This window comes from Lampris incognitus, chromosome 9 (assembly GCF_029633865.1).
Source record: "Lampris incognitus isolate fLamInc1 chromosome 9, fLamInc1.hap2, whole genome shotgun sequence".
Classification (NCBI taxonomy): Eukaryota; Metazoa; Chordata; class Actinopteri; order Lampriformes; family Lampridae; genus Lampris; species Lampris incognitus.
The window spans coordinates 30,220,493-30,233,488 of record NC_079219.1 but is presented as its reverse complement, the minus strand read 5'-3'; the positions used below and the strand labels follow the sequence as shown (position 1 = coordinate 30,233,488).

The 12,996-nt window shown below is 40.5% G+C and overlaps 1 protein-coding gene across 1 annotated transcript; it reads right to left on the bottom strand.

Moving 5' to 3' along the window:
* Nucleotides 1-1,032: 1,032 nt before the first annotated feature.
* ebag9 (estrogen receptor binding site associated antigen 9) lies at nucleotides 1,033-8,483 on the bottom strand. Its single transcript, XM_056286314.1, has 7 exons — nucleotides 8,183-8,483; nucleotides 7,774-7,863; nucleotides 7,587-7,668; nucleotides 6,600-6,764; nucleotides 4,854-4,964; nucleotides 3,245-3,336; nucleotides 1,033-2,885 (listed from the first exon to the last, which is right to left on the bottom strand). The coding sequence occupies exons 2-7, from the start codon at nucleotides 7,854-7,856 to the stop codon at nucleotides 2,768-2,770; spliced, it is 651 nt and encodes a 216-aa protein (XP_056142289.1). The 5' UTR covers nucleotides 7,857-7,863; nucleotides 8,183-8,483; the 3' UTR covers nucleotides 1,033-2,767.
* Between the last annotated feature and the right edge of the window lie 4,513 nt (nucleotides 8,484-12,996).

Sequence of the window (12,996 nt, the reverse complement as noted above, 5' to 3'; positions counted from 1 at the left end):
TCCCAGATCTGTCCATTAACTTCAAAGGCTTGCAGAGACGAGTCAAACTGTTGGGTAGCTCGGAGCACATTTCTATACTCTTTATGTAGTTGGTGGTACAAACCGCTGCTGGGAAGCTCAGATGTTCATTTGCACAAGAGGCTCACATGAATTAATAAAGGGATTCTGAACTTGAGCGCGACCAACCAGTGTTTTCTCATGACAGTGCATCTTACGTAAATGCTTTCTCGGGCAGTATTGTCAAACGTCCCTTGGGCTATCGAGCCGACAGACTAAGTGCTTAACATCCATTTGCTAAAACCTCTCAGAAACTGGAAATGGTATTCAAGGCCCTAACAACAAAAAACTAAATGTCTGTCAATGCAACCTACTGATGTAGTCTTCACATGTAACATCCATGTTGTGTTCATGCATCCTGGCTTTCGGCACCAAAATCATACTAGCTAAGACTAGCAATCTGTGGTACGCCATGAACACTTTCTCACCACCGTTTGACAGGCTGTCTCTCAGTTACGTAACTGTGACCGTCCAGTTCATTTAAAGTGCTGGAAGACTAACGATGCATCCCATGTGCTGCCATCTCTGCTGCAGTCTGTTGCCAGCCAGTGGAAGGCAGAACCAGAGGAGTGGGCTGCAACAGACTCAAACATATTGTCCAGTTTAGTGTTAAATCCATATTGTCATTCACAAAGCCTTCACCGGACAATCCCAACTTGTAACAGAAAAGGGAATTTTGATCTCTCTATGGGACAAGAGATTATCCTCAAGAGATCACTGGTACGGCTCTTTCTAAAAATAACTGAACTGCAGTTTTCCCTCTAAAGTGGGTCAGTCTCTGAGGTTTTGTTCTGTGTCGCTGATGGCAGTCAGATAGAAATGATTACAACCTACCAAAGAAGTGACTGGCCTGGTGAATGATGCGTTATTAAATGGTGGTAGTTGTATGCTACAACCTTAGAGGATCCAAGTTGCATTTGATCAAAACATTTTCTTTTAAATGACATCGTACAACTCGGTTCACAAGATCTTTTCATCTCGAGAGGGATGAATCAAAAACATTTTATTTAAAAACATCCACGACTAATCAGTCAGGTATAATCTCCCACACTGTTTGGATTTTGTTTGTAGTCCACGGTAACATTTCCATCATGGTTGTCAGGGGTGCTCAACCATACCATGTCTGAGATCGCACTTATTGGAACAGATTTTAAAAAATAAATCGATCAAACAATGTTGGAAAAGTGCAAAAATAAATTACCTTTTTTAACATGCAAGCTGTACCCAGTGAAAAAAGTTGGAAAAGGGGCATTCAAAGGATGGGCTCACATCAGAGGACAATCTTTTTTAATAGCTTGAACTATCTAGAAACTGCTCATGGACACATCTGTCCTTTTACCCTCCAGGTTATCTTTGAAAATCCATCACCATTCTGAAAGTGTAAATGAGTCATTCAATAGAAAGCTTGAAAAGCTTTGCCACCCGTAATGTTAAATATTAAGCTTAAACATGTACTAAAGCAAGTAGACAACTTGAAAACTGCCCTAAAAGACCAAGACATCACTCAGGGGGGGGGGGGGGGGACTCTTCAGTGTATTCCACATGCCAATTCATACAGCTTTGTCTCTTAATCTCAGTGTTTCCATGATAGAGGCTTGTTAATTAGCAAACAAACCACTGCATTCACTGTTGTCATACATAACAAGCTACAGCAATTAATGCCGTTTGCCAACAACAGGAGCAACACACAAATTCTATCTAAAGCTCCAGATCTGAAGTTGTATGGTTATAGTCGTCCAGTTTCATCAAGTAAGCTTTGCTACTCAAAACTATTTGTGTAGTGATTACATCAATGAACAAGAACCCCAAATCACCCAACAAAACAAAATGTTATTAATCAAATAGGATAGGTTTTGTGATGGTGTGTGTTATGGTAGGATTTTTTTTTCACTTTAAAATTGGACAAAGGAAGAGGCTGGAAAATCAGTAGCAATGAGATTACCATAGGAACTCACAGCTAATAGTACTGGTAAGGCTAAATTCCAGTCTCTTATCCCTTGAGATGTCCATCCATGGATCCATGCCACTGCAGAATTCCAGTGAGGGAAGGACTTTATAAAGGTAGGTACATTGAACATAAAACAATATCAATAAGAAAAAAATGAACGCTGACAAACAAAGACAAGTGAAATATTTAACACATTCATGCAAAGGGATAGTGCTGATATACAGTGAAGCCTGTGATTTATATTTTGCATTTTGGTTATAAAGTAGACAAAGGAAAGTACACTCTCAATAAGAGAGCCAAAGTGTACTACTGTAGATACCAGTTTATTGACAGTTGCACCTGGACAAACCAATTTTTTTTTTTAGTTCTCTAGCAAATGAAATCAGAATCTAACCAAGTCTAATGCTATTTGTCCCATTTTTAACCAATGATGAACTGCAATTATACAAAATACTAATCCCCCTGAAAACCAAAATAGCCTTGCAATGTGAAGAGCAAGTACACCAGGTACATTATCTGCCCTCCAGGCAGCTTGCTGACAGGAGAATGTGGCATTTGCCATTGCTGGAACTGAACAACTACAACCAAAATGGGTGCTGGGAGAAGGTGAACTGTTTCATTTTTAAGTGACGAGTGTATTGACATAATCCTGGGTTGGCTTGATGAAAACAGGGTTGAGTAATGGTTGAGTCTATGTCAGCGCCCCCTCCCCAACACCAACACCATCACAACTTCAGCTCAAAACTGAGCATTTCTAAAATGTTACGAGAGCTTGACCGCAATCTTCTGCTCCTTCTTCATCATTCTCTGAGCATCTTTCTCAATCTTCTTTCTCTGCTGCTCCATGGAACGTTTCTCTCTCTCTGCTAGCTTCTGTTGTCTGTTTAACAAAGACATAAAACAAAACAACACAGGATTGAATGTTATTACAATGCATATGGACAGCTTTGCTTTGGGCAAAGAAGCTTAATGTAAGCAAACACTGCCACCTGCTGGTCAAACCCTGCTGCCCTCTAAACAAAAATAGATGACAAGGTCTGGATAACGCTTAATAAAATATCATTTGTCCATTTTTGTGGTTTCAAAAGTTCCAGCCATACAGATATCTATAAAATGACCCAGACCCAAATATTACTTCAACAGAACACTGTAAAGAGGACAAGTCAGTTATGAACTACAGTTTCAATTACAAACTGATGGTCTGTAGATGTACAGATAGTTTTTTTGTGAATTACTGACCTGAGCACCTCCTCTGCCTCCCAGGCAGCATCAGATTCATCTTCCCAGGCATTGGAGTCCTCCTGCCAATTGTCCATTTCACCAAGCTCAGCCTGTGGGAAACAGGATAATTACCCATTCTCTTTACATCCTTCAACATCAATATTTCAACTATTTGCTTGTCTTGCTTTGATTTGGATTCTTATACCACTTTCACATTGAAAAATAATCCTGGGTTTTTGCTGTGTTTGTCATTGGTGTGAAAGAGTCCATGGCTAAAAATCCTAGGAAACTGGTCTTTTGTACGGCACAGCATTTTCCTGGTATTATGTCGGTGTAAAAGGATACCACAGAATCCCAGCATTCACACATTTGATATGTTGTGTTTGACGCTTCACTTTAAGCATGCAACCAATGAAAATGCATGTCCATATTCCAGATTGGCATAAATGTAAAGCTGATGATTGTGCATTCTAATGGCAAAATATTTGTGATGCAGTGTAGAGCAGCTGATGTAATAACAAATGAAAAAGCAACTGACTTAATAAAAATGCAGAGATTCATCAGATGTATGTGAAAGCTGAAATCGACTTGGCGGCATCAAAATGATTCAATCATAGGATTTGAAATCAGAAAAATGACAAGATTTTAGTGAAAAAGAGGCATTAGAGTAGAAGTAACATGTTTCAAAAAACAAAGACTTAGGCATATTCTTCTTCCATTTCACAAAATTCTAGAAAAGGACATGTCTTGTTAAATTCTAGTCCACATTCATTATTTATGGTGTTTAGAAAGGTGAAGAATGGAGGAATAAGAGAAAAATGGCAATAACTCAAGGGCTGGAAGCTAGGTAAACACCTAGGCACACAGAAACTATGTGGCTGCAGAGCCAAGAGTCTTTATGCATCAGTAATCATCATCAATACATGTGCATACATGATCAGAGACAGGTTTTCCACATATCAGGGCTAAAATCAGCAATTATTTTGTCATTGAGAAGTGTGGATGACCTTCTGCTGGAAAGGGTATATCACAACACAACTCACACACCAATTTCTCCCATAAATGAATAAAGCGTTACCTGCTGCTCCGCGGGACAACAATAAAAAGTGAATGTATGTAATTGTAACGTAACGCACTTAGCATGGCTTACAACTTGCATTATAAATTTGCCTCTTCCAAATAATTTGTAAAGAGGAATTATGTTTTCCAGAAAACTGAGAATTTACTTCGCAGGGGAAAAAAAAAAAAAACTAGACTAACCCTTGCACTCAATTTCAAACAGTTAATGTATAATTACAGACCCAGGTTTTAGAGTTTATACTTTGTCCCGATCTGAATCTATTGACTTGGTTTGATGGTTTTAATCTGTTTATGATGACATATGTCACACTCTAGAGCTCAAGATAATTAACACATAAATGTCACTTTAAGTGAAATGACTACATGAAATTTGCATTTATTTGTATATGCATTCAAACTGAGGAACATTTTTCTCTTACATTTTACACTATTTGTTTGAAATGTTTCAAACTCTTGAAATTATCATGCATTTTCCAGAAGAGCATATCAACCCTGAAGGTTTGAGTAACAACTGGTTCAGCCTAAAGAGAGTTGGGCTGTGACTTACCGAGGGTGGGATAAAGGACATCATGTCCTGAGTGGCTGCCAGTCTGCTGGAGAAACCTGCAGAGCCATCAGTCACAAGGTAGTTCAAAGGCTCCCTCTTCTTCAGGACAATCTGTCAAATGGAAAACAATGAGAACTATGGAACAAATGGTCCAGGTATGGACATTCATGTCAATCTACTGTTGTTCCCTCTAACCAAGAGATTACTGTTTGGCCTACTGGCATAATCTTATGCCTTAATCTATATTTGCAGATGCAGAAAATTTGTATTGACAAAAGATAAAAAATAAATGTTGAAAAGATGTCAAATCAAACACAGCTATTATGTCTGGTTTGACTTGCAAAACAAATTGCCTAGAAAAACATCTACTGGTTAATATATTTTTTAACATTCAACATATTGATAATTTAAACTGACATGTAACCCTGAAGTGCTGATGGGTTTTCAATAGGGTGGAAGGAGGAGGAGGCCATGACGAAAGCTTTGGAAATGGTGTCAGAGTCAGAGATGGAGAGCGAAATTAGAAATGAGAATGAAGACACAAGAGGGTTTGAAAATAAGAAAAGAGGGAAGAATACATCGAATTGCTCAAGCGACGCTAGTCACACTGGGAATACATGAGATGTATCTTGTTGGGATGATAGCCATGACGAGAAGAAGGGATTTTCAAGGACCCACAGGAGGTCAGAGAGTCTGTAGGGGAAAACTTGGATATTAACAATCAATCAGGATAACTAGAAGTGGGATGGTTATCATTGACTGTATCTCAATGTGTCAAAGAGATAAAGCCCTTAGGATCAAAGTATTTAGAAGGTATCTCTGTGTGATTTGCTTCCCACTTGGATTAAAAGCAAAGAAGAAGGGAGTGATAAGTGGTGTGCCACTATCAGTAGAGGCTGAGTCATTTCAAGATGTTGCAGATGTGTGTGAGGCAAGAAGAATGACTAGATTCTAAGAAGGGAGGAATGAGGATAGTAATTCTGGTGTTTGACTTTTGAGGGGGAATTGCGGAAACAGTGTACCTTGATTGTGTGAGTTACAAGGTGAGGCCATATAAGAGAGCTACTAACATGTTTTTGCTGTCAAGAATATGGACATGTTGCAGCATTATGCATGGAGTCAGGAGATGTGGGAAGAACAACTGCAATGTAGAAGATGGTAAAGTTGAGAAAGCGCAAGCAAAGTGCCTGCACTGCAAGGGAAATCATGATTCAGGGTCAGCACAGTGTCCAAAAAGAATTAAAGACGAGAATTTGAACAAGACGAGAGCAGAAAAAGGATTGTCGTATGGTGAAGCTCCTAAAAGAATGGCGAGAAACAACGAGAATGATGTGAGACAAGAGCCTAAGGATGACACTCAGTCAGGAAGCATGCTTAATTTTGCTTTTGTAAGGACCATATGAAGTTTTTGGCATTTTTGACAATGGTAAGCAACTGTACTACTGGAATAGAAAGAAAATCTGAGAGAATTGACATAATTGTAGATGCAGCAAGGACATTTCTGGGTGTTGTAGGAGTTTCGAGAGAAGGTGTGCAGCAGCTGCTGAGAGGCTTTTAGTCCCTCTCAAAAACCTGAGTAATAACTAGTTTGAGAAGACATGAGGGTTTTTTTTGTATTAGCAAATAGGCATTCTGGTCCACTCACCATTCCAGTTGGTGGTGGTAATGCACCAAACTGTTTTTTGCCAACCACCAATAAACCCAAACAAGAAGAAGCAGAAGAAGAAGGAATTTCAATAGATGTACCTTCTGGGTTTTCCTTATGGTAGGGGTCATGTCTTTGAAGTAGTCGGGCTCTTCTTCTAACTCATTGGCAGGAGGGGAAACATTTCCATTGCCACCCTCAATCTTGATACTTGTTGGGGCTTCTTCATCCCAAGAGCTCCATTCTTCAATCTCCGGCTGGGCAGACTAGAGAACAAGATAAGATAAAATATGAGGGAACTCGAATCAGTTAAGTGATGTTCAGGAATGAACAATGCAAACATATCAGTGACATATCACACATCTAAAATGTACAGGTAGACCGATACACAAATTTAAATTCTTAAAAAGGTCCCATTAAGCAGCAATTAGAGCATCATAAAATTCTGTGATTTAACACATATTTGAATGGGAAAAAAAGCTAGTAGGATTTTGTTAGGGGAAGGAGCTCGAATTGACTAATAGCCAATAACAGCCATGCATTTGTAGAAGAATGTGGACATTTATGTTATTGGCTAGTTTCAGTTTGGTGGTAGATGATTACTCATCTTCTCTCAATCTCTCTCCCAATTCATTGGACATTTTTTAGAGTACGCCCGCTAGTGCAGTACAGTATTTGTCAAGAAGAGAAAAACATTATTCCTATAATAAACACAAATGAAAATGCACTTTTCATTTCATAGGGCATTTAATCTACCCCATTCCATCAATTCTCATCTAAATGAATGTTTTGACCAAGAGATGCTTTTTACCACAAAACACAAATGTATTTTTCACTCTGCATGTTTTACTGACACATTTTTGCCATACACTAGGAAATTTCAAAATTACTCTTAATTACTGCACATACTTTGTATTTAATATCATTTCTCCTCTGCTCCCATACATGATATTAGCTCATACAACCCAGTATATCAACGCCTAAATAAGCAGTGATCTAAATTATTGTGATGGTTTAAAATGATAGCATATTTTAAAATTCTAGTTTGTTTTGGCCTTCAGTTTGTCTTGCCATGGAAAACTGCTAACCTGTTTGGGGACAGATGTTGAAAAATCCACTGTGGTTGGCAGAGTTATTAGATCACCACTGAGCTTTCGCCCCCTTCCAGTTCTGTGCAGTGTAAAGAAAACATTAAATAACAGTAAATGCAAAAGGTAATACTCCATAGAATGTTTCCATTGAACGTTATAAAAGTGGATATTCAGTTGGACTCACCTGCATATCAACCTTTTAAAGAAGGAGAGCAAGTTGGCTAAACATGTGCAGATCTTAAACAGGCGAAACTGAGTGATGGCCATAATTGAGCTGGTGAAAAAGAGCACATTAAGCATGAGGGACCACCTTGACGATAAAGAAACGCCTCTTTCTACGTCTTAACGTTTAAAACGTCACATCTTCAGTAGAGGGATAACTTACAAAATAGCACTGAAGCAGGCTTTGCTGAATGTCGGCCCAGCATATCATGCAGAGTAACCTTGCATAATGCTGTTATATCGGTATATTTGCTCATAGAGACAACGAATTCCCGAAGTCTGAGCCAACTTTGTGTTCAACATAGCAGATGGGTTATTATTGTTATTTTATTTTTTTGCAAATCTATGTCCAAGCTAAAGAAGACACTCACCATTCACGATGTCAGTGTGCTATTTGGAGAACAGTCGTTTTTGTTGTTTGCTAGGTGTCAGTTGCATTATGCGATGCTGAACCAGTTCATTTATTTGGCTAATCGTGCCTTGCTAGCTAAACTCGCAGAAAAACAGGATATTTTCGCTTCCCTTTGTTTTCTTCATGAGTCGAAACATTTGCAGTCGCTACGTCGCTGTCATGTTACAAGCATGAGAGTAACAGCTGCCTACGCCAATGCAAGTACATGATAAATCCCCGAGAGCTATCGTCGCCTCCTGCTTACTGTGCCGTGACTGCCATCTTTGATTGGGAGGACCGCAAACAGGGAAGTGGACGAGAGGCCAAAGCATCGCGCACGGCGGACACGAGAACGGGAAATAGTACGGTATGCCGAGAGGGACAAAGAGCAGGGAACAGAAAACCTGCACGAGAAACCGTTCTTCTTCTATTACGTCTCGTTTCTTCTTCTTCTATTTGCTCGTCTTCTTATTGGTTCTTCTTCTACTTCTTTTCTCCATCTTCTTCTGCTGCTTCTTTTTTAGTTTTACTGGCGGTTGCCAACAACGGTTTAGTGTATTACCGCCACCAACTGGAAATGGTGAGTGGACCAAAATGTCTGTTTACAAAAAACAAAAAAAAATACTCACGTCTTTTTCTCGTTTTCTGGGACGGACTAAAAGCCTCTGTCAGCAGCTGCTGCACACCGTCTCCAGAAAATTCTACAACACCTAGAAATGTTCTTGCTGCAACTACAATTATGTCCATTCTCTAAGATTTTCTTTCTAATCCAGTAGTATAGTTGATTAACATTGCCAAAAATGCCAAATATTTAATCTGGTCCTTACAAAAGCAAAATTAAGCATGCTTCCTGGCTGACTTGTCCTCTTTAGGTTATTGTCTCACATCATTCTCGTTGTTTCTCTCCATTCTGTAAGCAGCTTCAGCATACGACAACCCCTTTACTGCTCTCATTTTATTTACTTTCTCTTCTTTTTGGACACTGTGTTGGCGCCGAATCATGATTTCCCTTGCAGTGCAGGCACTTTACTTGCGCTTTCTTAACTTTACAGTCTTCTTCATTGCAGTTGTCCTTCCCACGTCTCCTGACTCCATTAAATAATGCTGCAACATGTCCATATTCTTTACAGCAAAAACATCTGTGAGGAGCTCTCTTATATGGCCTCACCCAGTAACTCACGTAAACAAGTTACACTCTTACCGGCAATTCCCTTTCAAAAGTCAAACACAGAATTGCTGTCCTCAGTCTCCCCTTCTCTGAATCTATTCATTCTTGCCTCGCACACATCTGCAACCCCGAAATGACTCTGCCTCTGCTGACAGTGGCACGCCACTTATCACTCCCTTCTTCTTTGCTTCTAATCCGAGTGGGAAGCAAGTCACACAGAGATACTACCTTCTTAATACCTTGATCTTAAGGGCTCTATCTCTCTGACGCTTTGAGATACAATCAGTAATAACCATCCCTGTAGCGACTTCATGAGTCGCTGAGAGGCTGAGGTCGGGCCTGTTACTTGTCTGACGCGCTTAACAAAAAATTCACTGAGATCCGAAAAAATACGTGTAACTTCACTAATGAAAACGATGATCAACTCATGATGACGTGCACAAGCTCATAATCAAAGCAATCACAGTGATCAAATAAAATAGCGATCAACACAAAATACGGCGACCCAGCTCACCTCTCTCCCTATCTTACTGACGACAAAAGGCAGTGGCGGCTCCTGACAAATTTCTGGGGGGGGGGCAATTGTTGCGATGATGACTAAGGTGACCCGTTCAACGGAGAAATTAATAGGTAGCTAGACAATTGTCATAATGTTTTTTCTGGTCAACTCACATAGCAATACCACCTGTAACCACTAGATAGCAACACACAACACAAAGATTTCCCCTTTCGCTAGATAAACTGCATACTATATGCTAGGCCTATTTGTGGAAAAATACATCCAGGAGTCATCATAAATTTAAAAAAATCTTGGCTCTACAATGAATATGATCAATCCACTACAGCCATCAACAGATAAATTGTCATCAGTCAGTTTACCTTCAAATACCTTTGAATAGGGCTGAACGATTAATCGAATTCTAATCGAAATTGCGATTTGAACTAACGCGATTAGCTAATCACAAAAAAATCATGTGGGCCTGTCGACCATATGAATCAATCTGTGTCGTCCTTCTTGTGTGACAGTCACACTCACCAGTCAGTGCTCATCAAGTAGGAGACACACTCACTGTGGTGGTGCCAACACAGAATATTAACCAGTGTGGGTTGGTTGGTTTTGAATGTGCCCATTCAAATGTGATTGGTGCTGAATGAGGTGGAGGTCAGCTATTGGTTGTTCCTGAAGAGTATATAAGGCAGAATCGCCACCAGGGCGTTCTCTTAGTACTCCGCTCTACTCGGAATAGCTAGGTTGTTACAGCGTAATAATAAATATACTACGTTACTGTCATAAGTCTGCCGAGTGCACTTTCCAGTTATCTACTTAAACAGTTTAGAATAGTATTTGTGTTTCATACACGACAGTTTGGCGACGAGGATGGGATGTTTAAGTTGGAAGTCACAGAGTTAGCATGTCAAGCAGCTCCAGCGAGGCAGAAGTAAACGACGAACAACCAGAGAGAGACGTTCGGTGAGTGAAAGGACCGTCGAACAGAAGATGGCATTCGGTAAGCCAGAAGATTTCCACTTCGAGGAAAGTGAGGAACGTTTTGATAGTTATCGCCAGCGGTTAGAGCAGTACTTCGCAGCAAATGGATTGGACACTCGAGATGAGAAAACCAAAGCGGTATTTCTTACGGTGGTAGGAAAAAGGGCACATAGCTTGCTGATGGATTTGTGTGCACCAGATAAGCCATCGGGTAAAACATATGAAGTACCGGTGGGAATGCTAGACAAGCACTACATCCCAAAAACCAACTTTATTGCCGAGAGATGCAAGTTTCACGGAAGAAACCAAAAGGAAAACGAAACAATAAGTGAGTACATTGCAAGTTTGAGAATGTTAGCAGCCACATGCAAATTTGGAACATTTTTAGATGAAGCACTGCGTGATAGGTTTGTCTGTGGAGTTAAGAGCAGTGAGCTAATAGATCGGTTACTCAATGCGGCTCACACAAATGACTTAACGTTACAGCTCGCAGTTGAAATGGCGCTTTCTTTTGAGGTAACAAAAGGCAACAGTGCGCAACATTTTGCACAGAAAGGCTATAAAGCTAATGTGGTAGAAAAGAAGGCTAACCTAAAGCATAGAGGGGCTACGGTAAAGTCTACAGCTAATGGAAAGCCCTGCTATCGCTGCAATGGAAAAGGCCACAGACAGGAAGAATGCAGGTTCAAGGACGCTGAGTGTCACCAGTGCAAGAAAAAGGGACACATCGCAAAAGCATGCCGTTCACCTAAAGAAGGAAGCTATGGCAAGGCATCGAAAGGGACCAGACATTTGGAATGTTGCCACGCTCTCAAGCACGTGGACCAGAGCAACGCTCACAGTCTTCGGGAAGATGGAGATCCTATCCAGCCTCAGCTCTGCAGTGCCAGAGACGACTGCTGTGTGCCGACAAGGTGCATGGTGGATGCTGTACAGAACATTGACACTGGTCAGACATTGGACAGTGGAGGGGCCGAACTTTTTGCAATAGACACGGGTAAAGGTGACATTGTGAAACCCTACTATGTGTATGTCAGTGTAAATGGTACAAGGGTGAAAATGGAGGTAGACACTGGCGCAGCCGTGTCAGTGATATCTGAAACTCTACTTAAACGCAGGTTTAAAGATGTGAAACTTAGTCCTGCAAATTGTGTGCTGAAAACCTACAGTGAGGAATCATTGCCGTTGATAGGAAAATTCGCAGCAAAGGTGAAATGCAAGGAACGCTCAGAAAAGCTAGAACTACTAGTCGTGAAAGGAAGAGGTCCTGCATTAATGGGCAGAGACTGGATAAGTCAATTAAAGCTAGACTGGTCAAGAGTCAACAGAGTGGCTCCTGATACAGTGGATGATGTGTGTGCCAGACATGCATCAGTGTTCAAACCTGAGTTAGGCAAGTTAAAAGGTATTGAAGCCAGACTACATGTAGTTCCAGATGCAGTGCCCAAGTTCTGTAAGCCTAGAAACGTGCCTTATGCATTAAGAGAAGCCGTAGAGAGAGAACTGGCAAAATTGGAAGCTGAAGGTGTCATCTCACCCATTAATTACAGTGAGTGGGCAGCTCCAATAGTTTGTGTGCCTAAAAAGGATGACAGTGTGAGAATATGTGGAGACTACAAGGTCACCATCAATCCGTGGTTGAATGTGGAACAGTATCCACTACCAAAACCCAAGATTTATTTGCTAAACTAGCAGGATGTCAGCAGTTTACCAAATTAGACTTGTCGTAGGCTTATCAGCAAGTTCTGTTAGAGGACAATTCAAGACATTACCTAACTATCAACACACACAGAGGGTTGTATCACTACAATAGGTTACCCTACGGTGTTGCTAGCGCCCCTGTTATTTTTCAAAAGATTATGGATCAGGTTCTTCAGGGCATGGAAGGGGTCATCTGTTATTTAGATGACATCTTAATTACTGGAAAAGATACAGAAAGGTACCTGACTAACTTGGAAGAGGTGCTTAGTAGACTTGAAACTTACAATCTCAGGGTTAAAAGAGAGAAGTGTGCATTCATGCAGAACAGCGTTTCATACTTAGGGCATGTCATTGATGCCAGGGGCATACATCCAATGAAGGAAAAGACAGATGCTATTCAGAGGGCTCCAGTTCCGAAAAATGTAACTGAACTCAG

What these genes read in the sequence shown, in the direction of transcription:
- ebag9 (XM_056286314.1), bottom strand. Translation starts at nt 7,856, where the DNA reads ATGGCCATCACTCAGTTTCGCCTGTTTAAGATCTGCACATGTTTAGCC. An exon ending in TTTAAAAGGTTGATATGCAG is followed by an intron (nt 7,669 to 7,773) that starts GTGAGTCCAACT and finishes TACACTGCACAG; the next exon opens with AACTGGAAGGGGGCGAAAGC. An exon ending in CAACATCTGTCCCCAAACAG is followed by an intron (nt 6,765 to 7,586) that starts GTTAGCAGTTTT and finishes CTTGTTCTCTAG; the next exon opens with TCTGCCCAGCCGGAGATTGA.